The sequence below is a fragment of the Bombus affinis genome, chromosome 14, assembly GCF_024516045.1.
Source record: "Bombus affinis isolate iyBomAffi1 chromosome 14, iyBomAffi1.2, whole genome shotgun sequence".
In the NCBI taxonomy this organism is placed as follows: Eukaryota; Metazoa; Arthropoda; class Insecta; order Hymenoptera; family Apidae; genus Bombus; species Bombus affinis.
In genome coordinates this window covers 2232656-2259166 of record NC_066357.1, presented here as the reverse complement: position 1 = coordinate 2259166, position 26511 = coordinate 2232656, and the positions used below count along the sequence as shown (strand labels likewise).

Sequence of the window (26511 nt, the reverse complement as noted above, 5' to 3'; positions counted from 1 at the left end):
ATTTGTGGATCATCTTGATAATTATATACATAAATAATATGAATGATAAATAATATTTATTTTATATGCAACACAATAGTGGTGAGTCATTAATTATTCGTAACGACATGATCAACATGTACAATTTAATCAGAATGACAAATTTAAAGAATCTTTGGATTGGCATTACTTCCATACATTAGCGTTTGTAATTATGCATCACAGATAAAAGATGTAGGATAACCAGACTTTTAATAAATACATTTTATACATTTTTAATTCTGTATTTTAGTTTTACGAATTTAATAAATTTTGTTATACATACATATGAAGGTCGCAGGCAATAAGTTATATTTCTTATTTTTTACACAGAGTAATTTTAAAATTCAGTACGTCGCCAATCAATTTCGTGTTGCTAAAAATGTCTGTATATTTATGTTATATATATATATATATATTTATTTATTGCTTATATATTAAGGTTAGAAAATCAACAAAAGTATATTTATTGTGTTTTCTCTTGTGATCTTCGTACTGGAAGCAAAAATTTTAAAGAATATTCGGCATCGATCCTTAGACGCGCAAGCGCTAACCGGCAGATTTACCTAGTTTTCGTGACACCGTGTACGCGTACGGTCGAAACCGAGGCGATCATCTATTTTCGTTTTCATCCAGAATTTCGAAGCTGCCGAGGTAAGGATCGTTGTTTTAGAAATTCGTGACATAATGCAGCTGTTGCATAACATAAATGAAAGAACCAACACTTAACGTGAACGTATATACTATCAAGGTTAAAAACCAATTGCACTGTGTTACTCCCAGTCTGAACGTAAATGACACCAGTACCACCTGTACCAGAGAAAAATATTCGTCAATTAAGAATTTATGATTTACATTTGTCGACACATATACAAACACAAAACACATAAAAATGTTTAAGATATGTAAATTTCGTTCTGTATCGTTAGATGGATGACATTCAATTAGGTATGTCGTATTAATATGTTTCTGATTCATACATATAATTACATGTATTCAGTTGAGGTATTAAACATATCGCACATGTATTTCAGAAGTAATGCAACTCAACAAATTTTTTAGAAAAGCGAGTAACTGTTTGTAGGCTTATAAAAAAATAATTAGCCCTTGTAATTCATCTTTACTGCGTGTTCTTCTAACATAGGGCTGGATTATTTGGAGTTACGACGCTTACGAAATACATATGCGATATATTAAAAAGTAATTGTATAAACGAAAGAGATATTATGTACGTAGCACAGATTCAATGTCTGCCATTCTCGACGCGTGTGGAAATGATACTGGATCCCCCTCGATATCAAAGGCTGAGGATAATCTATCCAACAGCGACGGACCACTGATTAGAGGCTGCATTCGTCAAAATAGTTGCAGTAGCGTTCATATAAGGTATAAATGAACATTTCATATTGATAATCGAATTCGTAACACTTATAGCAACAATGATAATACTTTTAGTTCCGAAAACATTAATCGAACAACAATCGTGTCATCCTATACCATGTCGGCATCCAACGAGAAGTTAATAAAACGACGGTATTGTTTGTGGACCTTAACTTTTATCCTAGCGATAATTGGACTTTGTAACCTTTTTCTCAACATCACCGTAATCGCTGTCCTACGAATCAGTCAAGGAATGGAAGCAATAGAAGTGATACCTGACGAGAATCTTGTAAAGTTTTATGGAAAAACCGACTTGGACAGGGTCAGATATTCGAGTATACCAGAAATATTCTTGTAAGATCGTATATTACGTAATTAACGATATGTATTGTATTCGTAGGTATGCTTACAATCAGGTGTTTGTCAGAGTTACGGAGACGAGCCGATGGAAATATCCGGTAATGAAGCTGGTGTGCAAATACGCGTGAATGTGAATAACCATCGAACAGACGATGAAACGCTTGCTAAAGTAACGATTTTGTCGAACGGTACCACTATGTCAAAAGTAGAATCTTTCGAAGTGAAAGACCCCAGAACCGGCACTATTTATTTCACTACCGATTTCCCCAATTTCGGATTACCTGCAGGAGTGAAGAAAATCGACGTAAAAATCGCAGAAACGCACAGAATCACGTCACCAGTTAACGAAAGTCTTACCGTAAATTCGGATGATCAAATTTCTATGCAAGGCGCAGAAGGCGCTAGCATGGAAAGCAAAGATATCGTCTGGAGCGCGGATACAGATATTTTTTTGAGAAGCGTCAACGGAAGCATTATCCTTGATGCCAAAGATGGTGTCTCTATTGATGTAGAAAACATACCAATTGCACCACTGTTTCAACAAAATCCATCTGGTCATGAACAATATAAAGTTTGCATTTGCATGCCACAAGGAAAACTCTTCAAAGTAGCAGTTCGTGCTGGTGTCAGCAGTCGATCAGTAAATTGTGCTCGTATCAATCGAACTCCGGAAAACGATCCTTGCTTACGATAGGATCGGAGCACCTAGTTTTTTATTGCAATCTTGTTAACATATCCAACACTGCCAAGTGTACGAAATTGAAAAGGCAATAGCTAATTTGCTATTTAAATTATCGAATATTAGTGAAATATTTGAAGTAAATTAAGAAAGATATGTTCCCATATGAATAAATTTAGAAAACATTGTAGGGACTTAGATTATACATTATACTAATAATAGATAGATATAATTCGGATTTTATTTGAAATGTCATATACAAGTCATACATTTTCATCACGTAAAATTATCGGCACTAGTCGTTAATAAAAAATCATACATTCTTGAAATTCGTATGCAATACTGAATACATTAACTTTTGTATCAAATGATCAAGATCATGAATACATCATTATAGAAAATAGTACATAACTTTTGCCCCATAGTAGCAAGGACATTAAATGAAAACACAACTACAATGAATAAAAAGCTAAGCACTCTCTGTAATCATCTCTTCATTACATTCTTCCATATCTTCTTGCTGCTCTTGTTCTGTAGGAGGTTCATATGCTTTGTCTAATGGACTAGCAACTACACCACCTGCCCATACACTCATCTCTACAGCAAGTTTATTAGTGCCCTCAAGTAATGGCCTGTAGCCTCCATGAGCTAACACACGTAATAATGTCTGGGCTGTAAGACATACCAAATCTTGTTGTTCTAGTGTCATAGCTGTATGTACACGTATATTGCCACCTTCGCATGGGTCCGAAATACCTTAATGAAACCATGATAAAATGTTATATATAGAGTTTATAGAATATTATTCCATTAATATATAGTGAAAATACTTGTAAATGTGATGTAAGCCAAAAGGAAAAATAAGAATTATGATAAATAATAATACAATGAATCTTACCAGCAGATCCTGGAAGGAAGAGTCCAGAAGCAAGTAACTGAAGTACTCTTTTATATGCCTGATTTATTGGTAATGCTTGTCTACTAGGATTATTCATTATAGCATTGTGTGCCAATAAATCTAACATCCAAGGAGATAATGGCTCTAGACCTTCAAATCTACTTCTCAAATCTCTAAGTAATCTTATTAAAACTTTTATACTGGAATGGTGAGCATTTTCCTCAAACCACCGAGAATGTCTGATTGCAGCAAGATGGCCTTGGCATATCTTTACATCTAAATGCTGGTCTGACTCTAATTTTCTCAAGTTCTGATGTAGAGTAGTGATCAATACACGCACTGTGGCCTCATTATTAGCAATATCAAAACCACGCTCTGTGTGAGTCAGTCTGAAAATTTCTTTGGGATTAACACTCTTCAAGTCATTATTAACTTTTGTACCAAGTGCTTCAACCGCTGTCTTAGTAGGTAATGTTTTAAGAATCACAACAATATCAGCTACATTGTGACCCTTGATCATTGTCCCCTTTTTAAAGCTACCTACTTGTCTCACTTCTTCCAATTGCTATAAAAGATTACTTTCATTGAATAAATAAAAATTACAAAATATATAGTTGGATTATACAAAGAATTCATATTTACACAAGCTTCAAAACTGCCTGGAGCAACTATTAAATTATCCAGTACAGTCTGTAGCTTAGTTACTAGATTTAAAATGGAAGTTTGTTCCTTTGCTGTAGGGCACATATCTGTATTCTTTTTTAACAGTGCCATCTGAAAATCTGACTCATCTGGTGCGGGTTTAACGCGTGGAAATGCAGCTTCGCACAAAGTATAATCAAATGGATGGCGTGGAAGGAATTGTTTCCTAGGAAATCCCATTCCACGTCCCATACCACCTCTACCTCCTCTAATCATTCCACCTCGACCACCTCGTACCATATTACGTCTAAACATAGGAATAAAACCATTCAAAAGTATTCCAGAAACATTTATTACAATATATTAACATTTTGAAAAATGTCGATTTATCGATAAGAAGTTGTTTAAGTCATTTATGAATCTACAAATCGAATGGATAAATTAGTGTGACATAAATTAGTAATATAAATGAATTAATATAATAATTAAAATAAAAGAAATAACCTAACCACTTTTTGGTAATATAAACTAAATTCTAACTCAGCGATAATTATCTAAAGTTTGGGTTTTTATGATAAAATGTGTTACACTTACCAAAAAATAGAAATATAAGCTTAAAATAATGTTATTTTACACTTTTATCAGTAAAGTTTCAATTTTTCAATTAGATTAACATGCGACACTTAGAGCAGCCGCAAACCAAGCAACATTGAATATATTGAAGTCTTCATTATAAACCTAGACCTAGTATACCAACCTAGTATATCAAGATACTCTACTCTAATGTTATACGAGCAATATCATTGGCGCCATCTAACTAAAATGATTCTGTACACTTCTTTGAATAATAGCAGATAATAACAAATAAATAAATAGAAAGTTATAAAATATTACTTCGTAAAAAATATATAAAAACAATATTTGAAAATGCTAAATGGAAATTACACATAAAATGTATAGTTAAATAGGTTTCAAGACAATGACGATAATTGCTTAATATATCTCATTTTTTACACAAATTATATTTCTTCTCGTATCTCCCATCTTTTTTGTATAACATTATTGAATAATTATTAAATGTAATTTTAGTAATTGTGAAATATTATTTATTTGCATTAATTAATAGGCAACCAAAACTTTTTATAGTGTATGCAATGTATGAAATAAATTTAAAAAATTCTACTCACAAATTTATACCAAGAAACGATTATAACAAAATTTTAACTATATGTACTATATGTAATTTGCAACTATAGATATGTTCATTCCAAATTAAATATCACACATCAGATCAACACCAAATATCCATCATACATCCCACAAATTTACAAGTATAATAGTAACACAACTCAAATGTAACTGAGAAAATAAGTAATATACTGTTTAATTATTATTGTCCTTTGCTTCATTTGGCCAGAATGTCCAAAGTTTCCCTGAGGTCAAAAACAACCAGCTCACGACTAAGATTACATCATAGAAGGTATACATTAAACATTCCTAATAAATATTGCAATAATACAATATCAACTTTTTATTATACAGAAAGCAACATGCAAAGAAACTCATTTTGAAACCTTACGACTTTTGTTGTTCAGTTGATAATGGTGATCCATTAATGCAGTATGACAGGCTAAGATCACTTTATAGATCACCATCAATGTCTCTACAAACAATAACTGAAAGCCCAACTTTGAAACTGCGAACAGAATTTACTAACTATATGGAACGTAAATTGAGAAGGAAAAGCCTTAAAAACAAGCAATTTGATATAGGAGATCACAGACACAAAAATAAAAAAAATTTGCAGATTTCAGAAAGACTAAGGAAGTTATATAAAGCAAAGAAATTATATAAACAACATAAATTAGAAGATACTGATGATGATTTTGAATTTGAAGATTTACATGATAAAAAGGTTACGTCTCTTCTTCAAAGACCATTGCAGTGGTATTTAGAAGATGAAATTATTGGAGCAAAAGATATTTTATGGGAACAAAAACAAAGAGCATACAATGAAAAAATGAATAAAAATGTTGAAATTGGAAAGCAAAAAAGTAAATATTTTAATTTTAATTTATTTAGTAATCTTATAATTTCATTAGTGTAATAAAATCTTAAGATATTATGATTTCCCTTTCTAGCAGAAAATATGTTAAAACAACAAACAGACATGTATCCACGATGGTATCAAGATTTTTCTATTAACCAAGTATAATATTCATCTTTCATTGATCAACTATAGTATTAAACCACGATTAAAATATGAAATACTTCCAAATCCATAGATTAAAAATTTAAGGATGTTACAATGTATAATGCAGAAAGATTGTGAAGAAATGGTAACAGGACGTACTCAAAGAACTCTTATATCAATTGGAATTATATCTACATTTTTTACACTTACGTCAGATGTTATTCAAAAATTGCAAGAATATTGTAACTGCAATGTAATCGAATTTTTAAGAGAAATTTATAAAATATTAACTGGAAATTATTTTGAAGAGGAAGGATACAGTATGCTGTATTTTCTTACTCTAAATCTTTTTATTACATCTTTACTTTAAATTTTATTTTTAAATTTTAGAAAAATTTTATGATTGTAATGAAAGAATAATTTTATCAGCGATTGCATTCCTGACTTTACCAGAAGCTATTATAGAGCTTCACAAACGTTTACCCCCTGTAACAATATCAGAATTTCTACCAAAACGTAACTTCTTCTATATTATATAAATTTATGTATTATTATATTTTAACATGTTACTATGTAATGTTATTAATTTATTATTCTATTACATATCATTTATATAGCTATTCCACCAACATTATCAATAAGGAAAAAGATGAAATCGCCTTATAAAGAAAAACTTTTTATACGAACAGATTGGGCAACTTTTTACAATCGCTTACAAGATTGGCAAGAGCAACATCGATTAATACCAATTCCGAATATAATATTACCTCCTAAAAATTGTCTTTTAAATAATTATTCCAGTGCAAAAGTTAATGCTTATTACGAAGAAAACAAACACGGTAAAGTACAAAACGTTTCGGAAAATTGTCAATTAATTCAGATTAAAAATAATCCTTCTCAAACAAAGCAACCACATAATATTTCTACCAAAACAAATCAGGAAAGAGATACCTCCTCCATTAGTGCAAAACAGAAAAAATATACTTTTAGTGATACGAAACAAAAGGATGATATACCAGTCAGAATTAGAAGGAATAATCCATCTGATAATTCTCCATACTTTTTTGAATTAAATCAAGATCAACGTAATTCTGTAGCGAACGAACTTACAGAAAATAACGAAAATGAAAAATTTAAGAGCGTAATAGATAACGCAATCAGTACAAAACTGGGAATACCGCATAACTCACAAATATCTACTGGTCTTAATGTTCCATCCTTATATGGTGAAAATAGATTATTTAATTTTACAATCAATGGAATTAGCGAAAAACCAGGGCCTGTAGAATATAAAATATGTGGAGTTTTACAACCACCTCAATCAAATAAAAAATCCTGGCTTGGCGAGAAACATGCACATTACATAATATCTGGTGCTTCAGATGAACCACCAATTTGCCCTGTAACGTATGAAATGACTGGTGTTGCAAATGTAACACCCACTAACAGCAACGAGAGATTTTTTGCAGTATTGAAACTTGGAGATGGACCTAAAAAGATTTATCCAAGTGGAAGGCAGAATTTATCTCGTCATTGGCAAGAATGGCTGCAAAATGTGGATGAAGAATTTCGAAAAATAGAAAGAGAGGCGAACAAAATGATAAAAAATATAGAAGCTATAACGAAATTAGTATTTCCAGGACCAACATGTGACAGTTGTTGTTCCTGTAGACAAACTAGAAAATCATACTTAAAAGCAAAAGGAACAAAAGCGCCTTATTTTGTGATAGATACTATAACCGAAGACGACAATAAAAAAAAATATATTGTAGGATCAATGGCAATGCATTCTCCTGCACTAACACCTCCAGAATCAACCGTAAATTTATTAGAAGTTATAGCTTCGGAAGATGTCCTTACTGACAACCTTATAATAAGTGGTGTCACAAATGAAACAGGTGAAACACAGTATTTTATTACTGGTTCTCAGAAAGAAGTAATACGCATGCCAGCACGAGTTATAGAACGTCCACCACCTAGGCCACTTAGAAATGTTCCACCTTGTATATGTGCAATTCAACAAATATTTACTAAAGGCTCGTTTCCAAATGTAAGCCATGACAATATACCATGGACAAAAGAGGAAGGTTTATGTTTTGGAAGAAAGTTTAGACCCCAAGAATCTCCTGCATATTCCTGTAAAAAGTACCCAGGTAATAAGTCATGTAGAAGAAGTCCATTTACACATGACATAAATAGATTAAAAAGAAGAGTTGAAATGGCAAAACAAAAGCAAGGAGATGAAGCCACAGGGAAAAAGAAAATGTATAGTATCGCAGATTTTCAACCATGTGGGGATGAACATGGTATGAATATTTGCGGAGGACCTTGGAATGCTTTGCATACTCTAACATCAGAAGAATTAAAAGAACAGGAAAAATTACGGAAAGAAATATTAAGAGTAGGTTTTATTTTTGTAAACTTATTATGGAAATTACAATAATATAATATAAAATTCATTATTCAGGGTCCTTCATGTGGAAAAAGACCTGGACAAGCTGTCTGTGAAGGTACTTTTGGAGAACGAATACCATTAAAACCACAGCAAATATTTATAGAAGAAGAAATTCCAGGAGAAGACATTGAAGAAGAAGAAGAAGAAGAAGTAGAAGGAGAGGAATTAATACAGCCTCCTCCAGTTAAGGCAAAAGGAAAAGAAAAGGAACGCGACAAGAAGTGTCACATGAGTCCAGAAGCTATAGAAGCTAGAAGACAAAGGGTAGTAGAGAAAAAGGTTAAAAAATTTGTTCCTGATCCGAGCTATCCTGGTTACGATGATCCGTGGAATATATTTCGTACAGCACCATCGGAAAAAGAATCTGAAACTGATTTTAAAAAGTTATTAAAACTTAGTTCTCCAAAACCACCAGGTACGGCTGTACAATCTAAGACATTGATGGACGAAATTGGAAAATCTGCACTACATGAAGATATTTCTAAATCGGAGATAAGGAAAAATCACCCAATTGTAAAAGAGTCGAAAAAGATATCTCCTACACATCCTGCACGAAATACATCAGAACAAATTTCGAAAAAACGAAATCGAGAAAAATTAAAAAGCGAAGAAAAAATAAGTGAAAAAGGATTTAAAAAATCTCATAAGAAAGGATTTAAAAAAAGCCAAGAAAGAATGATTGAGACAAAATCAGAATGTGATAAAAATGTGATTAGAAAAAGCGAGGAAAGCAAAAAAAAATACAATCAAGTAACGAAACATGATACAACAAAGGATAAGGTACAAGATCAAAGTACTCCAAAATTAGTAAAAGATAAACACGATCAAAAGTTGAATATGAAATCTATAGGAAATCCTTCACCTCCTAAATATTTGGAAAAAATAAGCGATGGATCAAATCCGACAAAATCTAATATTGGTAAAGAAACATCTGCCATCAAGTCTCAACAAAACATGCGTAATGTAAGTGGGGTTAATAAACGAAATAAAAAAAGAATGAGTTCAAAGAAATCAAATCACAGATCTATTACATCATCAAACATAAAAAAGAAAACGATAAGTAAACAGTTGAGTATGAGAAAGTCGGTAAGACGAGATAAAAAGAAAGATGTGATTAATCAAGATGTGGATCCTGAAGCAGTTTATAGGAACAAGATAAATGAATTGAAAAATATGATGAAGTCTTCTGAACTGTATCCATATAATATAAAACCAGCAGAGATCCCAGATGATCTTCCAACAAAATGTCAACTAGAATATGAAGATTCAGAAACTACGATTGACACTGTACAAGTTGAAGAAGATGCAGGTATACAGTTACCTACTAAAGGTCCTTGTGGTTGGAGGACAAAGTCAGAACAGCAGTTACCAACAAAGAAAACTTTGATATATCTGACTGATCCAGATTATCCTTCAGAAACAGTACCAGTAAGGTCAGGTGGAAAACCATGTGTTTGTCGGGACAATAGAGCAAAAAAGAAAATATTATTATATAATATTGGAGGACTTATAGGTGGAAAGAAAAATGGCGAAGAAAAGAAGTTATTAAGAAAGAAGAAAGACGAAGACAAAAAGATGCAAGTTATTGATGGGGTCATTTATTATACTCCACCACCAAGTCCTCGTAGAAGCAATGAATATGTACCCGAATATGATCTTTATGAATCTCCATATGATATGTGTCTTACGCAACGTAAAGACCGAAGTCTTAAATTTCTCGATCAATATGGCAGACCGAAAATATCTGAAGTTTCAAAAAATAGAGATTCTTGCGGTTGTAACGAATATGTAGAAACGTATGGTATTCAAACTGTAGATGAAAATGAAAAAAAAGCTCAATTGTTGAAAGAACTTGAATCCAGAGACAAGTTAATAACCGCGAAACCACCGAAAGACCGCTGGAATCTGGCGCTTAAGGATGTAGGCTTGATAGATTATTTCACACGATGCAGAGACAGTTTGCCTTGTTGGCTGAGATGTGCCAAATTTAATAAAGTTGGCTGTCCTATATCATATAGAGAACTTAAAACAAAACGACCAGTATGTGAATGTAAATATGAAAGAAAAATACTCGAACATAAGGAAGAAAAAGTGAAATGGAAGCAGCGTCAAAAACGATTAAAGTCTTTGAAAAAACAACCATATGTGAACATAGCTGACATTTCCAAACTATTGATACCAAATACAAAATTAATGATATCAGACGTAAAAAGAATTCCAAGAGAAGATGAATACATAGACGATATTAAATATTGTATAACTGGAGTTGCCGAAAACTATGACCATTTACCACCTAAACAAATAGTAGGTGGTATTCATATGGTTACACCTATTCAGACACCTGAACCAAGCGAACATGAAATATCATGTGTTTGTTTGCATCGACATTGGTCGCCTATGAAGATTACTCCTGGTCCATTACCAAAACCTGAAGAAATTTTACTTGCTGAAAAGAAATGCAGACAAGAAGCTGTGAAAGAAGCGTTCCGCCAAATTTATGCTCCTCAATCAGCATATCACATACATGATGATCATAGTTGCAAAGAAAAATGTGGTGGATATCTTGAAATGGAAAATGACAAAAATACAGGAAAAGACAAACAAGTTGTGCAGGATAATAATCGTTATATAGCATCTCATTTACAAAAACCTACTAGTATTAAAGGCAAATTAACAAATTCCGCTCGACATATTAAATCAAATATTGATGATCTTCAAATTAAAACAGAGGTTAAAAATTTACCAATGCAGAAATCCTCTGAAACTAAAGCAAGAAGTTCGCATAAAGAAAATAAAGATACAAATGTGGCAGGGCAAAAGACTTTTGAAAATAAGGTAAAGAGTTCACGTAAAGAAGATAGAGACTTCAAGATTGAAAGAAGAGATCAGAAATATGTAAATGTTTCTCAGAAACAAGTACATAGAGAAACTAGAGGCGATATTCAAAATGATCCTATTGAATTAAATGTAGAAAATATAGATATTTGGGATAAAGAAACTGAAGAAAATTCTGATGATTCTAAATGTTATTTAATGGCTATAGTGAAGGTAAAATATATAATTTTATTTTTTATACTTTGTATTTATTTGGACGATATATTATAATTTCTAAAATTCTTAAATGCGGTCAGATCGAATTAAAAAAAATGGCGGCAGAAGGATTTCTGTTTGCAAAACTACCCAAGTGTTTTTTAATGCCACAGTTACAATATTGGTTGATGTATAGAAAAGGGCTCAGTTTTAGTGATGCGGCTAAAAGTAAGTAAAGTATTTTCACGTAATGTATCATATGCATATTATATTATAATATTCATATAATATAATAGGATTATTTATTCAGAAATATTAGAAATTAGGATTTCCAATGATTTCTATCCTGTATGATAAATTTATTGATAGATGGATCTATTTACAGTGAATTAAACAGGAAACGATAGTTATTTAACGTGAACTAAATACAATAATGTAATATAACTAGGCAAATTGATAATTCATAACTCGTAATTAATAGTTCAACAACTCGGTAACTCTCTCTCAACTCAACTCTCTCAACTCAACTCTCGACTCGCAACTAACTAACTCCTCACAACTCGACTCTCAATTAACGACTGCCGATTAATTCGTCTTTCTCCCGTAAGCATCTCTTTGTCGTCTTCTCATACCTTCACCACGTATTCGTACATAATCGTCCGCGATCATGGTCACTACGCGTTCTTTCGCGTAACTATTCGATTGAAAGACCGACACCGACGATGGGCTGTTTGGTACATTGAAATTTCATGACCTTTTCGGCCTGTCGGCACTTAGGCTTTCTCGCAACATTGTCTATAGTTCATCTGATATTTCTTAGGCAATCTGTCCACGATACTACAATAATATATAAATCTTTATAGGAAAATATTACTAGTAGTAACAGTAATACATTACTGATTCTAAGTGGTGTATTACTGCATTCTGATAATTGCACTATTACACCTTTGCACTCGAAGACATTTTCAGTCAGGCGTAGCTGCTACTCCGGATGATTTAGCGTATACGTGACGCGTGTCTTACAGCTAGCGTAAAATGATTTTATATACAAATTAACTTACAAAAACATTATACTCTAATAATTTATTTATATTTACATCTTTGAAAATATGATTTGGTAATATTAATTTCTGTATTTTTTTGTACGATAATTTATAAAGCATTCAGCAAGATGCATTCTTGAATATAATTGATCTCATTTTTCAACAGTTCAAAATCAAGTTCATCTTTATTTGAGCTAATTTTATTTCCGAAAACCATTTTTTAGGGTTTCTAAACTATAATACTTTTGTCATGATCGTCGAATCCGAACTAACGTTGGAGACGTTGTCAGAATCATAGTTTCGGAGAGATATGGGATTAAATATTTTATCTGCATTTTAAAGTCTAACACTTTACATTTCCTAACAAAGAACATAAAGAGCTAAGGAACCAATTTGTGAATCAATATTGCACTCTCATCAACTTGAAATTTCGAAATCTAGCATAAACAGGGACTGTCGCCTCTTGCTCGCCACTGGATTTGCAGCACGGAACGCCGTGGTGACTGAGAGTCGCTTCTCGTGTGCAAAGGGTTAAGAGCTTAATAGTGGTCAGTAATAACTTGGGAATGAACTACTTACTAGTCATATTAGTAAATTACTGAGTAGTACTGGAACTGATATTGAGATCAAATCATTACTGGAGAAGAACTCACAACCAGTAATTTTGGGTACTTCTTTAGTATTATACCTTTCAATAATTTGCACTAGTTTTTCTCTGTAAGAGATATTTCTTGCAAATGTCTGGAACCATAGCTTCAAAGCAAAGAATGAAAATTTCCTGTTATAATGTTTTTAGACAAGTCAATACGCAACAGTATTAAAATGTGGAACACGCTAGATATGGGAGCCGCTAAATCTAAAATTATTGTACCATCGTTGAAAATGACAAAAATTCAACTTAGAAAATTAACTTATGATGATGCGCAAGAAATAAAAACAAAGGTTCCCTTTAACACAGTATAGATACAAAAAAGTGTTTAATTTCATTATCTATATCAAATATTTTATTCGTTTATAGATCGCGCTGAAAAAAGCTATATTCTATAGTCGTGTTCGTAAAGAACGTGTTTTATATTCACGATCGATGTGGAATTCGATGGAGTATGGAAAATTTCCATCGGTATCATTCAAGCAAGCGTATTTTACTTATATGGCTAGCAAAGAAGCCGATGGTTACGTTTTTAAACCGTGGCTACCTTCCGAAGTACACGAAATGAATTAAAGGAAGTAAAATAAAAGTATTCGCAGAAATTCATATTTAAATAATCGATCTGAATGGTCGAGTAATTTTTGAACAATCGAGAAGAAGAGCTCGAACGAAATAATCGATACTTACGATGCTTAGATTTTTAAGTCTGTTATAACATCGTAAGTACTAGAGAATGGATTTCGAAAGTCCAGATGTAGAAAAAGAATTTCCTGGATTGTACGCTTCGGAATCAGCGAAAAAAAGTAACGAAAGCGATTGTACGTATTACCGTTTATCGAATTATCTAATTTCCTTCGCATGACAGTTATTTTAACGGATAGGTTATGCATCTGTCATAAAGCTTGCTAGTTAAACAGCGAATACTTCTCCTGAACAAATATGTTTTCATTAAGTGCTTAAGCATGCAGTATTTATATTTCGAATAATTAGTTGTCATATGTACATATGTATATATTTTCCAGTTAGTGATGAAGGTGGACATGAAAAACATTCTAAAAAAGAACTTCTTAGCGGTAAACGAAAAGAAAAGAAAGATCGAAAGGATCGAGGATATGCCACCTTAGAGGGTGAAAGTTCCCCTGATGAAGATCAGGAAACAAAGTAATGTTTTTCTACAAAGTTTTTTACAAATTATAGACATTAATTGATTTGTGTTAATTTTACTTCCATGTTGTTTTGTTTCTTTAACTACAAATGCTCATTAAACCATTGATTTCATATTTACATAATGTTCCTTGTAATGAAAGATATTGGGGTATAAATTAGTATCATCAAGTTATTTTAATTTTCACATATTGTTGGCACTGATATCTTAATTAAGCTTCATATTAATCTAAAATTAGTTATATTGATTGGACTGTTTATGTGTCTGCTTAGTTATCATTTTAAATATAATCATCCTGAAATGGAAAACAAACTTGTCACAAATATTTACGATTTGATATTGTTGATTATTTTAGTCTTTATTTCTGTAGTAAATATATACTTTGTTGTGAAAGTATTAGTCCTATACATACAAAGAAGTGATGGATAGATTATAAATTCAAAGGAAAAATAAAGAAATTAAATATTAGATTTTATAATGCATAAAGTAAATGTACCTTTTCATATATTATATACAGCTACTTTATTACTTGAATTAGCATATGCTTTAACTCACAGAAGTCCTTCAAAGTCAAAAAAAACCAAAGCTTTCAAATTTCCATCAAAGAAAGAAAAACGTGAAAAATCCAGAGAAAAAGAGGGTAAAGAGAAGGATGGTGAAAAGGAAAAAGACAAAAAGAAAAAGGACAAGGATGAGAAAGATATAGAGAAAGAGAAACGTAAAGAGAAAGAAAAGGATAAAGCAAAGCAAAAATTAAAAGATCGTAAAAAAGGAAAGCACACAGGGGAGGATGGCTTGGATATTGGGGGTAAGACATGTATATGTATTCTTTGAAATTATTTGATAGTAACTTTAATTAACTTTAACTGATGGTAATTTCACTAACCTTTGATTATCTATGTAGAGGAGCAACCAATATTTGGTGTTAGCCTGCATTTAGCAGTGGAAAGAAGTCGTTGTCATGATGGTGTTGAACTACCTTTAATCGTAAGAGACTGCATTGATTTTATAGAAGAGCATGGAATGAATGTGGAGGGTTTGTATAAAGTACCAGGAGTGAAATCAAAAGTTCAATATTTAAAAAAATTATACAACCATAGAGAACCAGTAAATTTATCTGAATTTGAACCTACAGTAGCCACAAGCTTATTGATATTGTTCCTTAGGTTTGTATTTCACAATATTAGATGTAAACGAATATCTGAAAATAAAAAAATATAAAACTAAAATTTTGAAAATACAGGGAGCTACCAGAGCCTGTTCTAGAGAGTAGTGAAATGATATCAAGATTTGAACAAGCAGCATCTACAAAAGATGTTGCTCAAAGAGAAGCACAACTAATACACTTAACTCAACAGCTTCCTAAGTGTAATAAAGTTCTTCTCGCATGGGTCATATTACACTTAGATCATGTTACAGCACGAGTATGTTGAAAAAAAAAAAAAAAACAAAAAAGTTAGGGCATAAAATCTATGTGTATCTATTTTACATAAAACTGCATTACAGGAAAAAACAACTAAAATGAATGCTCAAACCATCTCAATGACTTTAAGTCCTGTATTACAAATGAGTCATAGACTATTATTAGCTTTGTTATTTCATTGCAAAGCTCTTTTTCCAAACGTACAATTAATAAAATATGTGCCGCCACTTTCGTCCGGTAGCGTTAATCTTCCAGATTCTGTAGAAAGTATAGCAGCTGAATTATCTAAACAAGAATCGTTACTCTCGCAAATACACATGCAAATGAACGCAGGTTTTGTTACAAAATCGCGCGAGGAACAATTATGGGAAGTACAACGTATGATAACGCAGTTAAAGGTCCGATTTTACTATTCTTTAATTTAAACAAGTATATATGGAGAAATGATTGCATCACATATAAATTTTTATTTATTTGTTTTAGAGGAAATATAAAACTGTGCAAAAAATGGAAGGTGCAGCGCAAAAAAGTTTAGATGAAGAGGTAAAATCAAATGACGAAACTGTAGTAGAATTAAATGTACAAAAAACAAAAGCAGAAGAGGAAGACGTAGAACATGTGAAATCAGAAGTTCAAGCAACATCTACTTTAGCATTAAAAAAGAATAATAAGACACATATTTCAGAAGACAATAAAGAACCAACAAGTACAAATATTACTCAAAGTGAACGAAATGTTTATACACATGACAAGGATATTGTTGACTCTGGCGAGGCATCTACACTTGCATCACAGTTTAATGAACAAGAAAATACTTCATCTAGAATAAATGAAGATGGTACAGACAATGATTAAAATTAGTTTAGAATATGTATAATTTATTATTTTAATTATACTATTCAGTTTCAGCAGTAGAGCCTGAGCCTGAAAATGCTATTGACAAATTAAGAGAGAGTTTAATTTATGAAGAATTATTAAATATGCAAGCATTACTAAAATCGCGAATAAATCAAGAAAGAAATGAAATTAAACGTTTAATGGAAATGTTAACGGAACGTGGTCCAGAAAAGAAAAAACCAAAGGAAAGAGTACATTCGCCGAATGAAGCAGAGATGACAGCTATGATTCAATTAGTTAAAGAAAATCAGTTACTCGAGGTAATTATGAGAAATTTGTAATTTACTCTCTCGGTTTTAAATTAGTAATCTATTCGTATTTTAGAAAAAGATGACTACTTTAATTCGCAGTATCATAGAAGAAAAGGATGCCTGTATAGAACTTCGTGTTCAATTAGCAGTTCATCAATTAGCAGCTAAAACCTGACCATTAATTATAAAATAATATTTTTAATTCATCAAAGGAAACATTACACAGATTTTAAAAATATGTAACATGATGTTTTGCACAGAATGAACATATATAGTCTATAAGATGTTACTACAATCATGTTTTCTTGATTCATTCTATTCTCTTGTAAAATAATAAAAAACATATTGAACATGAACATGTGTTTTGTACTTAACATAAAAAATTCTTGTTTATACATATTCTATTCTTGTATATTATTAATACGTATTTGCATTGAATTTGATAATTATATATAACAAACAAATGCACATACTTTCATATTTATATCGTTTTATATATTCATTTAAAATAAGTATACTATGTATTTTATACAATCTTAAAATAACAAAGATACTTGTAAAGAGTGGACTAAACAAATCTTGTGCACAAAAGATTGAATATTTCGATCAACATTAAATAACATTTAATATTTATTTCTTTTAATTGAATAATAACATTTCTACAGATGACAACTTGATATTGGAATGTAGGACCGAAAAATATAAAGTGTTATACAATCATATTTCTTTTTCTATGTTAATACTGAATAATATATTACACTTTACACAATCACTTCCCATAAGTGATTATTCGCACAAAACACAATACATTGTTAAAATTTGATTTCAACGATATAGAATTAACGTTAAATCGTACAACGGGGTTCTGACCTTTTAGATTTAAGTTCTGTACCAATACATATTTATCATTATTGTCCAGCCATTTAATTTATCAAAACATACTAATTTCAATTTTATTTGAGATTTGATTAACAAAAATACTGTAACTTTAACAATATGTGTTTTCGAAATTTTATAAATACTTAATTCTTTTTCGATTCAATTATAAAAAGGTCAGACCTTTTTCCATTTTTTTCATTTACAACTTTTTTTATGGAATTTAGAAGAAGAAAAATTTAATCATTGGAGAAATTAATGACGCGAGTCTCTTGGATAAAATTCTGCGAGAATGTTAGTAGGAATTCGTTTCAGCATCTCCTTAGGGAAGATACGTAATAATTGCCAACCAATATCCAGTGATTCAAAGACTGTACGATTTTCGTAACTTCCTTGAGAAATGAAGTTCTTCTCGAACTTTGAAAGGAACTCTAAATATAGTAAATCATCTGGTGTTAAAGCTTCTTCACCAACAACAGCTTTCATAGCTTGTACATCTTTTCCAATGGCGTAACATGCATACTAAAATAAAATTATTTTTAAAAATTAGTAATATTTTTATTTACTAAAAATCATATGTAAGGTATAAAACTTACCAATTGATTAGACACATCAGAGTGATCTTTTCGCGTCCACCCTTCACCAATAGCGGATTTCATAAGACGAGACAATGAAGGAAGTACATTAACAGGTGGATAAATTTGTCTATTATGAAGTTGACGATCAACATATATTTGTCCCTCAGTAATATATCCAGTTAAATCAGGAATAGGGTGAGTAATATCGTCGTTCGGCATAGTTAAAATTGGAATCTGAGTGATAGAACCATTACGACCTTCTACTCTACCAGCTCGTTCATATATAGTTGCCAAATCGGTATACATGTAACCGGGAAAGCCACGTCGTCCCGGAACTTCTTCACGAGCAGCTGATACTTCTCGTAGAGCTTCGGCATAAGAGGACATATCAGTAAGTATGACTAAAACATGTTTTTCGCATTGATAAGCCAAAAATTCAGCTGCAGTCAGAGCCAGACGTGGAGTAATGATTCTTTCAATAGTAGGATCATTAGCCAAATTCAAGAAGAGGCATACATTCTCCATAGAACCATTCTCTTCGAAATCTTGCTTGAAGAAACGAGCAGTTTCCATGTTCACACCCATAGCAGCGAATACAATAGCAAAGTTGTCTTCATGAGAGTCTAAAACTGACTTCCCAGGTAATTTTACAAGACCAGCTTGACGACAAATTTGTGCAGCAATCTGTATAGAGTTCAATTATATCAGTTGTAATAACTTCATACATATAATAACTAAATTTATATAATGTATAATTATATAGCAGTATAAATTTAAATACCTCATTGTGTGGTAAACCTGCGGCAGAGAAAATAGGGATCTTCTGCCCACGAGCAATAGAATTCATAACATCAATAGCAGAGATGCCAGTTTGAATCATTTCTTTAGGATAGATACGCGACCATGGATTAATTGGTTGACCTTCAATGTCCAAGAAATCTTCCGCAAGAATAGGAGGACCTTTGTCAATTGGTTTTCCAGATCCATTAAAGACACGGCCCAGCATATCTTCGGACACAGGGGTCCGAAGAGTGTCACCAGTAAATTCACAATGAGTATTTTTTGCATCAATGCCAGAAGTACCCTCAAATACCTGAACAACAGCTTTAGACCCAGATACTTCCAATACTTGACCAGATCTCATGGATCCATCAGCAAGCTTCAATTGAACAATTTCTGCAAACTTTGGGAATTTAACTTCGTCCAATATTACCAATGGCCCATTTACACCTGACACAGTTTTGTACGCTGTAAAAATAAAAAAAGAACTTATTATTTTTTTAATTTAGTACATTTCACATATATATTTCAAATATAATGAAGATCTAGTGTTCAGTACGAAATCTCATTTAAACAAATGTGTATTTCGCATAGAGTTGATATATATTATACAAAAATTTTATTGAATTATTATGTCTGTGCTTGTATGTATAGTCACATGATACATATCTCGACACGCATAAAGAACTTGTTTCAATTTTGAATTAATTTTCTAAAGTTAAATACATGGTCATTCAAAATATTTTTATGCATCTGAATCATTTTTTCTCATTTATTGTAATTAAAAACCAAACATATTCAGAATCAGCTGACTACTGGCAAATCGATCTGCTGCTACGCCCAGTTTACGTCGAACACTTTGCGTTTTGCGAAATTTTCTATTTCTGGATTTTGGTAAAATAAACGTATTTACTTACTAAGCCGTGGCTGTGAAATAAAATCTCTTGAAATAGCTAAAACATGTTCCTTAGTGGCTTGACGTTCCCCAATACTTTTCGAATACATTTTGACGAGTGAATTTTCTTGGTATGTTACGTCGGTCAAACAGCAGAAGGTACTGCTGCTACTATTTCGATGAAGGAAGACGGACTAAATATTAAGGGTGGGGATAACTTCAAAAATCCTATGTAAACTAACTAAAATGTTACCAATATTTTCTCTAAAGTTAATCAAATACATCAACACGAGTAAAGAACAAATTTTTTATTAATTATGAGGACTTTTAAATGAGGAAATTTTCCAATTAAATGAATTTTACTTTGATAAATTGATAGATATAATAAATAGCAAGTATCTGACAAAGATAGAAGCAATGGCACGTGCGATCACGTGGCTTATACTAAGTAACTCAGTGAATATTTATTAACAACAAAACTTGTAAAAATATGTGTTATAAATAAATGTACCATAAAAAAAATATTAAGCGATATTTGTGAAGAAATATCGTAAACTTTTATTAAATATATGTACATTCTTTGGATTATGTACTATTCGCTACATGTTACAGCGGTTTATTCAATTATGAATACTTTAATAGAAATCTTAATATTTAATAATTCATCTCAGAAATATTTAATAATTCATTTCATTAGTATTAAAGAGAGACAGAAAGAGTTTTATATACATTTTTCTTATTTTAATTCTGGATCTTTTATTTATATACTTCAATTTTTCAAATGAGTAACATTGTAACAAATACATTTCAATAAGTATTACAAATATAAAATCCATAGAACCATCTGGCAGAAAAAGATTGTCGTAAACATGTTATTTCTTCATATATTGTGATAAAAAATATAGTGTCCGTTTTTAATTAGACAAGATGTTATAAAATTTGTGTATTTCTAGCCTTGACCCAATTCATTATGTATACATAATAGTACTGCTTTTAGTTGCGAACCTGACAGCAATAATTTCGCGCCGAGAAAGTGCGAGTGTGCAGTGTGACACGGTGGCGGCTGGTTCGAGGATATATGCGTGAATCTAAAAAGGTTGATTCGTTTAAACTAGTGTTCTAAAAGATTTCTTAACATTATTTTTTTAAGTACAAAATTTTGTATATTATTGTATAATCGATCTATAGAAATAAGTTTTTATCATTGTTCCAATCGACACTGTGTACTCGTGCTTCACTGACAGGAAAATACTATACTGAACCATGGCGGCTCTTAAACGAATAGTCAATCTATCTAAAACTCTTAAAACAATGACGACTACGTCTCGTCTGTGCTGTCCCCAAACATCGAGGAAGACCTATTTTACGTACGTGAACGAACCCTCTATGCCAATATTAGACAAAGAACCGTGCTGGCTCAAAACTGCCGATGAAGCGATCGAGAAAGCAGAATTAGATTCTGGTAATTATTATTCTTCGTTATACATTACGTGTACGTTAATACATTAAATATTTTGTTTCATTATTTAATTCCTTTTTTAAAGCCATACTGTTTAATGAAAAAATTATATTTTTCGAAAACTAACCTCAAAGTATTGTAAGAGTTAGTCCAGATGTCAACGATTTTTTTGACATAATTATTCGCTTATCCTATCTATAAAAAAAAGAATGTATTTTTCAGATTTATATATTTGTTTCCGAAGAAGAGTAAATGTCAAAGCAAATCTTCAATGCTGATCTTAATCTTATCTTTCTGTTTAAGTAAATAATAGTTTATATCAAATTATGTCGAGTTTTATTCTTATCATTTGAGATCATTTACATTAATAGTGATTTTATCGGGTTCGTTTTATCAGGTTATAAATTTAAACATTATCTCATGTCTAAATAACACATCAACTTTAGTAATTATCTATTACTCTTATGCTCTTATTTTTTGTCATATTCATGTTTGTATATAAAATATTTCTTCAAAATATTATTCTTATAATGGATTATAAGATTTACAACACCAAATTATCAATACATTAAAATCAACTGCAAATATTCTTTTTTAAATTCAGTCATTTCTCCAAAAGGTTGTTTATGTTCAAATTATAATGTCTTAATATAAGAAGGTAATATATTTGTTATCTTTGAGACTCCCATATATAAGTTAAAATTTTATATGAATGTTTCATTTATGAATTCTTCAACGAACGCTTTATACCAGCGTTTCAAGGGTCATCTATGCAGATTAATACTGACGTATTTGATAGCTGTCAGATTATATAGGAAGAGAGATAGAAAAAGACAAAGAGCTCATGTTACACATTCATTACCGATCAGAAATTTTCAACGATTCCATCGATTAATCAATCGATTGTAATTAAACATTCCCACATTGAAACTTTTATTATTTTATGGAACGTCATCAAAATTACAGTATGAAAAATGAAAAACATGATTTTTATGTTGATGTACATACTACATACATATGTACATATGTACATATGTATATGTTATACGTAGACTTCCTTTTTTTTCTCTCTTTTTTTTTTTTTTTTTTTTTTTGTACGTGGGGAAATCCTCATGGACACCCCCTCTCCCGCTCTTTTGGGAAGCGGCGAGATAGTGTCGGACTTTACCGACTAAAACCCCACGGTGGACCGCCTGATGCTCAGCTGGGATGCCCTGGGATCTCTTTCGAATTACTGCCGGAGCCCTCCTGCGTCTTCTCCTGTCTGAGGTAGTTGTTCCTTGGTTAGTTCGGGCATTGGGGATCCCTTTCAGCGCTATCCCCTGGGCCATCGTGCAAGTCTGAGGAGATCCAGATCTTCGGCGTGTCGGCCCCTATGACCACCTAGGGCGACGCAGGGCCGTCATTCGGCGCGGAACCCTGCAAGGGTGGGATGTTATACGTAGCCTGCGAATATTTATACAATTCAGATATTGTACGAAATAAAATTGAAATGTAATATACGAAAATACGTTACAATAATCTTTATTATTTAAACATTATTATTATAACTTAAAATTGAATAACTTATAAGCATTTTTGCTATACTAGCAGCAGTTAGTCAATAACTTTTATCACTTAAAATTGATTCGACCTATAGTTCGGTATAATGAGAATATAACCTCATTATCATTATTTATGTAGTTCTAAAGCTGGAATTTCTCTGGAGTTTCTCTGGAATTTCCACTTCGACATAATTTCTTATCCGACATTTCCTATTATTTACCTTTACAAGAACTTTATACAGCAGTTATAAAAAACAGTATAAAAAATAATTTATCCATTGTATTTATTATAGCATTTACATACGTTCATGCGACTAAAAATTTGATATTATGGAAATAAAATGAAGAATCTGATAAAAAAACGCGTCATTGAAAGCAAAGGGTATGTGCAAATATCTTCTTTAACCACTGTATATATAATACCATGTACATATCATATGTAGCCTGTTAATATTAATAGTTAATACGCTTGTTTATAGAGTTACAATTGTCAAGCATAGAACATCATATAAAATGATGACCTCGACACGCATATTCATCAAGCAAATATGCATTTTGATCGGCGAACATTATTAGTTTTGATGAAGCGCGCAATCACGCATAGATCAAATTTTATCTATTGTACTTGCGGATCTAGTTTTCATTTATAAAATCTTCATCATCTATGAATTGTGTAGAATAAAAAATTGTATTATCAAAATTTGAAAAAATACTTATCAATATCATTCCTATTAAGATATAGTATTTTCCTATTTATAATCCGGAAGTTATTACATAATCAAAATATACGTACACAATAAGCCCATATGATGTTCAATTTACATAAATTACAACGATAGCAAATCTTTATCAGGATAACTATGACCATTCGAGTATACATTAAACAAATAATAATAAAAGCGTATTTGGTTTAATTTAGTTAGATATGCAACATATACTTCTCTTTTCTCAAGACGGAAGAATGCTAGATAAATCATTTACAAACGACTGTCATCTTTGAACTACTACAATAAATGTTATTATTTACACCTATAGATATTCACAGTACTATAGAAGCATAATTGTATTCTATAACGAATAGAACATTGAAATAGAATACGTCGTGTATGCACATTTATACATATGTATGTATGTTCTTAGCAGCGACTGAATTAGAAGTGTTTACTACTCCCAGCCCAAGCAGGCTTTATACAGCCTCTTTATATTTTTCAGATCAACTCGTATTTGTCCAAGGTGCAGCAGCTACACCTACTGAACTGTTAAGGGCGATGACTGAATATGGTGCCCGATGTGACGTGAGAAATGTACGATTGTTTCACATGCATCTTGAGGGTGAGGCATCGTTCGCTAAGCCAGAAAATGCAAGTAAGTGATATTGTGATTTCTTTTACGTTATTCGATCCAATATAACAAAAATCATATTGTTAAGAATATTTGATTATCATATTATAACGCTTTGTATGCAGAACATTTCAGATCCATCAGCTTCTTCATTGGAGGCAACGTGAGACCAGCTGTTCAAACGGGTCACGCCGACTGCATTCCAATTTTCTTACATGAGATCCCACGAGTATTTAATGAAGGATATATAAAACCAGATATTGCCCTTATCCACGTTACTCCACCTGATCACCATGGATACTGCTCACTTGGTACTAGCGTAGATTGTGTACGATCTGCTGTGAGCAATTCTACACGCATCGTAGGTAAATTTTCGAATCTTCTCAAACTCACTCGACATACTAGAATTGTCCTACGATTAATTCTTCTTCTTCGTTATCTACAGCTTTAGTGAACAAATATATGCCAAGAACATTTGGCGATGCTATAATTCATATCAGCCATTTGGATTTCGCTGTGGAGCATCACAAACCACTTCCGGTGCATCCCGTGAAGCCGCCGTCGAAAGAGGAACAACAAATCGGTAAATATATCGCCGAAAATTTAGTAGTAGACGGAGCCACATTGCAAATGGGTATCGGAAGCATACCAGACGCGGTTCTATCGCTTCTGACAAGTCACCAGAATCTTGGAATTCATAGTGAAATGTTTAGCGATGGTGTAGTAGAGTTAGTGAAAAAGGGATGTATAACGAATAATCGCAAAACAATGCACAAAGGTAGAATCGTCGGTTCGTTCTGTGTTGGATCAGAGAAGTTGTACGATTTTATGAACAATAATCCTTTTATAGGTAGGTATATTTTATACTGTCTCCTTTTTGTAATGAACATGGACAAATATATCACTTGATGGGTTTTATAGAAATGTTGGTAGTGGATTACGTGAACGATCCAAAAATAATAGCCAAACAACCGAATATGACGGCTATTAATTCGTGTATAGAAGTTGATATTACTGGTCAAATTTGTTCTGATAGTATTGGAACTAGGATGTATTCTGGATTCGGAGGACAATTAGATTTCATTATGGGTGCCGCTCTTAGCGAAGACCGTCAAGGAAAGCCTATCATTGCATTACAATCAGTTACCTCGAAGGGTGAAAGTAAAATTCAACCTGTTTTAAAGTCAGGTATGTAATTATTATTATTAAGTATTCTTGTTTCAATCAAGATCTCTACTTTTGTTGTTTGTTGTAAGGTGCTGGTGTTGTTACAAACAGAGCAGTTGCACGATACGTGGTCACGGAATATGGAATTGCTAGTTTATTCGGTAAAAGTCTTCAACAACGATCATATGAACTAATTCAAATCGCCCATCCCGATCACAGAGAAGCGTTAGAAAAGGCGGCATTTGCACGTTTAAAAATGATGCCAGCGCCATAAGCAGATTGAAAACAATATTCGAAGGATTTCTTTTAATAGCATTTCGTGATAGTTGTTTCTCATAAGCATAAACATTTGTATGCATCGAGGAAAGTTATGATAAATGATTTTTAAATTTATGTCATCTTGTTAAAAGAACGGTAAAATGAACTTAAGAAAAGAAGTATCAGAAATAGAGTTTCAACGTCACGTTATGGCGAATTGCATTTTGAATATTTATGTAAAGACTTTCATTTTAGACAAGTCAAAAACATATTCGTCTAAGAAATAGGAATAAAAAAGCTTTTACTTTAACCGGGTATTTAACATTAAAAGTACAATCGAAATGTGGTTCATGAGAACCAAGATAGTATATAATAATAACGAATAATTTTTACATGAAATTTGAAGACGTTCCTGTGTAAATTAACGTTATTGTAATTGAGAGTACATAACATTTGAAACAATAAATTAAAAATAAAATAAATATAGAATACATATTATTTCGTTGTAATTATTTCTATCTGTACTGAA

General features: G+C 31.9%; 6 protein-coding genes and 2 long non-coding RNA genes across 17 annotated transcripts; 4 read left to right on the top strand and 4 right to left on the bottom strand.

The window, feature by feature from the left end:
- Nucleotides 1-34: 34 nt before the first annotated feature.
- On the bottom strand, nucleotides 35-698 carry LOC126924104 (uncharacterized). The gene is made up of 2 exons (XR_007713420.1): nucleotides 585-698; nucleotides 35-513 (listed from the first exon to the last, which is right to left on the bottom strand). It is a non-coding gene; the product is annotated as an uncharacterized LOC126924104 (long non-coding RNA).
- On the top strand, nucleotides 627-2923 carry LOC126924096 (uncharacterized). The gene is made up of 4 exons (XM_050738217.1): nucleotides 627-966; nucleotides 1260-1404; nucleotides 1474-1720; nucleotides 1799-2923. Exons 1-4 carry the CDS (start codon nucleotides 948-950, stop codon nucleotides 2450-2452), a joined length of 1065 nt encoding a protein of 354 aa, XP_050594174.1. The 5' UTR covers nucleotides 627-947; the 3' UTR covers nucleotides 2453-2923.
- On the bottom strand, nucleotides 2661-5694 carry LOC126924094 (interleukin enhancer-binding factor 2). 3 transcript variants are annotated; one of them, XM_050738215.1, is made up of 4 exons: nucleotides 5557-5694; nucleotides 3978-4284; nucleotides 3336-3900; nucleotides 2661-3193 (listed from the first exon to the last, which is right to left on the bottom strand). In XM_050738215.1, the coding sequence occupies exons 2-4, from the start codon at nucleotides 4275-4277 to the stop codon at nucleotides 2907-2909; spliced, it is 1152 nt and encodes a 383-aa protein (XP_050594172.1). In that variant the 5' UTR covers nucleotides 4278-4284; nucleotides 5557-5694; the 3' UTR covers nucleotides 2661-2906. The 3 variants fall into 3 exon arrangements, with proteins under 3 accessions (XP_050594172.1, XP_050594169.1, XP_050594171.1); XM_050738212.1 differs by lacking the exon at nucleotides 5557-5694 and adding an exon at nucleotides 5358-5474; XM_050738214.1 differs by lacking the exon at nucleotides 5557-5694 and adding an exon at nucleotides 4572-4738.
- LOC126924070 (uncharacterized) lies at nucleotides 5309-13934 on the top strand. Of its 6 annotated transcripts, none has more exons than XR_007713407.1 (10): nucleotides 5309-5457; nucleotides 5520-6031; nucleotides 6119-6186; nucleotides 6263-6491; nucleotides 6562-6687; nucleotides 6789-8572; nucleotides 8639-11674; nucleotides 11758-11884; nucleotides 12924-13247; nucleotides 13496-13620. XR_007713407.1 is itself a non-coding variant. In XM_050738152.1 (10 exons), exons 1-10 carry the CDS (start codon nucleotides 5396-5398, stop codon nucleotides 13919-13921), a joined length of 6291 nt encoding a protein of 2096 aa, XP_050594109.1. In that variant the 5' UTR covers nucleotides 5309-5395; the 3' UTR covers nucleotides 13922-13934. The 6 variants fall into 6 exon arrangements, 5 of the variants coding, with proteins under 5 accessions (XP_050594109.1, XP_050594108.1, XP_050594110.1 ...); XM_050738152.1 differs by lacking the exon at nucleotides 12924-13247 and adding an exon at nucleotides 13718-13934 and having other exon boundaries at nucleotides 6122-6186; nucleotides 13496-13641; XM_050738151.1 differs by lacking the exon at nucleotides 12924-13247 and adding an exon at nucleotides 13718-13934 and having other exon boundaries at nucleotides 13496-13641.
- LOC126924102 (uncharacterized) lies at nucleotides 11985-13502 on the bottom strand. The gene is made up of 2 exons (XR_007713418.1): nucleotides 13279-13502; nucleotides 11985-12493 (listed from the first exon to the last, which is right to left on the bottom strand). It is a non-coding gene; the product is annotated as an uncharacterized LOC126924102 (long non-coding RNA).
- Nucleotides 13935-14017: 83 nt separating the features above from the next.
- LOC126924080 (ralA-binding protein 1) lies at nucleotides 14018-17440 on the top strand. Of its 2 annotated transcripts, none has more exons than XM_050738178.1 (9): nucleotides 14018-14166; nucleotides 14371-14509; nucleotides 15071-15321; nucleotides 15418-15679; nucleotides 15757-15937; nucleotides 16020-16334; nucleotides 16420-16774; nucleotides 16840-17093; nucleotides 17158-17440. In XM_050738178.1, the coding sequence occupies exons 1-9, from the start codon at nucleotides 14082-14084 to the stop codon at nucleotides 17257-17259; spliced, it is 1944 nt and encodes a 647-aa protein (XP_050594135.1). In that variant the 5' UTR covers nucleotides 14018-14081; the 3' UTR covers nucleotides 17260-17440. The 2 variants fall into 2 exon arrangements, with proteins under 2 accessions (XP_050594135.1, XP_050594136.1); XM_050738179.1 differs by having other exon boundaries at nucleotides 15052-15321.
- Nucleotides 17441-17696: 256 nt separating this feature from the next.
- On the bottom strand, nucleotides 17697-20426 carry LOC126924086 (V-type proton ATPase subunit B). Its single transcript, XM_050738199.1, has 4 exons — nucleotides 20236-20426; nucleotides 19320-19786; nucleotides 18557-19222; nucleotides 17697-18482 (listed from the first exon to the last, which is right to left on the bottom strand). Exons 1-4 carry the CDS (start codon nucleotides 20321-20323, stop codon nucleotides 18216-18218), a joined length of 1488 nt encoding a protein of 495 aa, XP_050594156.1. The 5' UTR covers nucleotides 20324-20426; the 3' UTR covers nucleotides 17697-18215.
- Nucleotides 20427-21232: 806 nt separating this feature from the next.
- On the top strand, nucleotides 21233-26480 carry LOC126924087 (4-hydroxybutyrate coenzyme A transferase-like). Of its 2 annotated transcripts, XM_050738201.1 has the most exons (7): nucleotides 21529-21675; nucleotides 23510-23598; nucleotides 24429-24581; nucleotides 24683-24922; nucleotides 25003-25407; nucleotides 25479-25745; nucleotides 25814-26480. In XM_050738201.1, exons 3-7 carry the CDS (start codon nucleotides 24485-24487, stop codon nucleotides 25996-25998), a joined length of 1194 nt encoding a protein of 397 aa, XP_050594158.1. In that variant the 5' UTR covers nucleotides 21529-21675; nucleotides 23510-23598; nucleotides 24429-24484; the 3' UTR covers nucleotides 25999-26480. The 2 variants fall into 2 exon arrangements, with proteins under 2 accessions (XP_050594157.1, XP_050594158.1); XM_050738200.1 differs by lacking the exon at nucleotides 23510-23598 and having other exon boundaries at nucleotides 21233-21675.
- Nucleotides 26481-26511: the final 31 nt, after the last annotated feature.

What these genes read in the sequence shown, in the direction of transcription:
- LOC126924096 (XM_050738217.1), top strand. An exon ending in TGCAGTAGCGTTCATATAAG is followed by an intron (nt 1,405 to 1,473) that starts GTATAAATGAAC and finishes TAATACTTTTAG; the next exon opens with TTCCGAAAACATTAATCGAA. An exon ending in GAAAAACCGACTTGGACAGG is followed by an intron (nt 1,721 to 1,798) that starts GTCAGATATTCG and finishes TTGTATTCGTAG; the next exon opens with GTATGCTTACAATCAGGTGT.
- LOC126924094 (XM_050738212.1), bottom strand. Translation starts at nt 5,386, where the DNA reads ATGAAGCAAAGGACAATAATAATTAAACA. An exon ending in AGGACAATAATAATTAAACA is followed by an intron (nt 4,285 to 5,357) that starts GTATATTACTTA and finishes TCCTATGTTTAG; the next exon opens with ACGTAATATGGTACGAGGTG. An exon ending in CAGGCAGTTTTGAAGCTTGT is followed by an intron (nt 3,901 to 3,977) that starts GTAAATATGAAT and finishes AATCTTTTATAG; the next exon opens with CAATTGGAAGAAGTGAGACA.
- LOC126924070 (XM_050738151.1), top strand. Translation starts at nt 5,396, where the DNA reads ATGTCCAAAGTTTCCCTGAGGTCAAAAACAACCAGCTCACGACTAAGA. An exon ending in CTAAGATTACATCATAGAAG is followed by an intron (nt 5,458 to 5,519) that starts GTATACATTAAA and finishes TTTATTATACAG; the next exon opens with AAAGCAACATGCAAAGAAAC. An exon ending in TGAAATTGGAAAGCAAAAAA is followed by an intron (nt 6,032 to 6,118) that starts GTAAATATTTTA and finishes TTCCCTTTCTAG; the next exon opens with CAGAAAATATGTTAAAACAA.
- LOC126924080 (XM_050738178.1), top strand. Translation starts at nt 14,082, where the DNA reads ATGGATTTCGAAAGTCCAGATGTAGAAAAAGAATTTCCTGGATTGTAC. An exon ending in GGATGGCTTGGATATTGGGG is followed by an intron (nt 15,322 to 15,417) that starts GTAAGACATGTA and finishes TTATCTATGTAG; the next exon opens with AGGAGCAACCAATATTTGGT. An exon ending in TTATTGATATTGTTCCTTAG is followed by an intron (nt 15,680 to 15,756) that starts GTTTGTATTTCA and finishes TTGAAAATACAG; the next exon opens with GGAGCTACCAGAGCCTGTTC.
- LOC126924086 (XM_050738199.1), bottom strand. Translation starts at nt 20,323, where the DNA reads ATGTATTCGAAAAGTATTGGGGAACGTCAAGCCACTAAGGAACATGTT. An exon ending in TATTTCACAGCCACGGCTTA is followed by an intron (nt 19,787 to 20,235) that starts GTAAGTAAATAC and finishes TTATTTTTACAG; the next exon opens with CGTACAAAACTGTGTCAGGT. An exon ending in CTGATGTGTCTAATCAATTG is followed by an intron (nt 18,483 to 18,556) that starts GTAAGTTTTATA and finishes ATTTTATTTTAG; the next exon opens with TATGCATGTTACGCCATTGG.
- LOC126924087 (XM_050738200.1), top strand. Translation starts at nt 21,477, where the DNA reads ATGGCGGCTCTTAAACGAATAGTCAATCTATCTAAAACTCTTAAAACA. An exon ending in GAAAGCAGAATTAGATTCTG is followed by an intron (nt 21,676 to 24,428) that starts GTAATTATTATT and finishes TATATTTTTCAG; the next exon opens with ATCAACTCGTATTTGTCCAA. An exon ending in CGCTAAGCCAGAAAATGCAA is followed by an intron (nt 24,582 to 24,682) that starts GTAAGTGATATT and finishes CTTTGTATGCAG; the next exon opens with AACATTTCAGATCCATCAGC.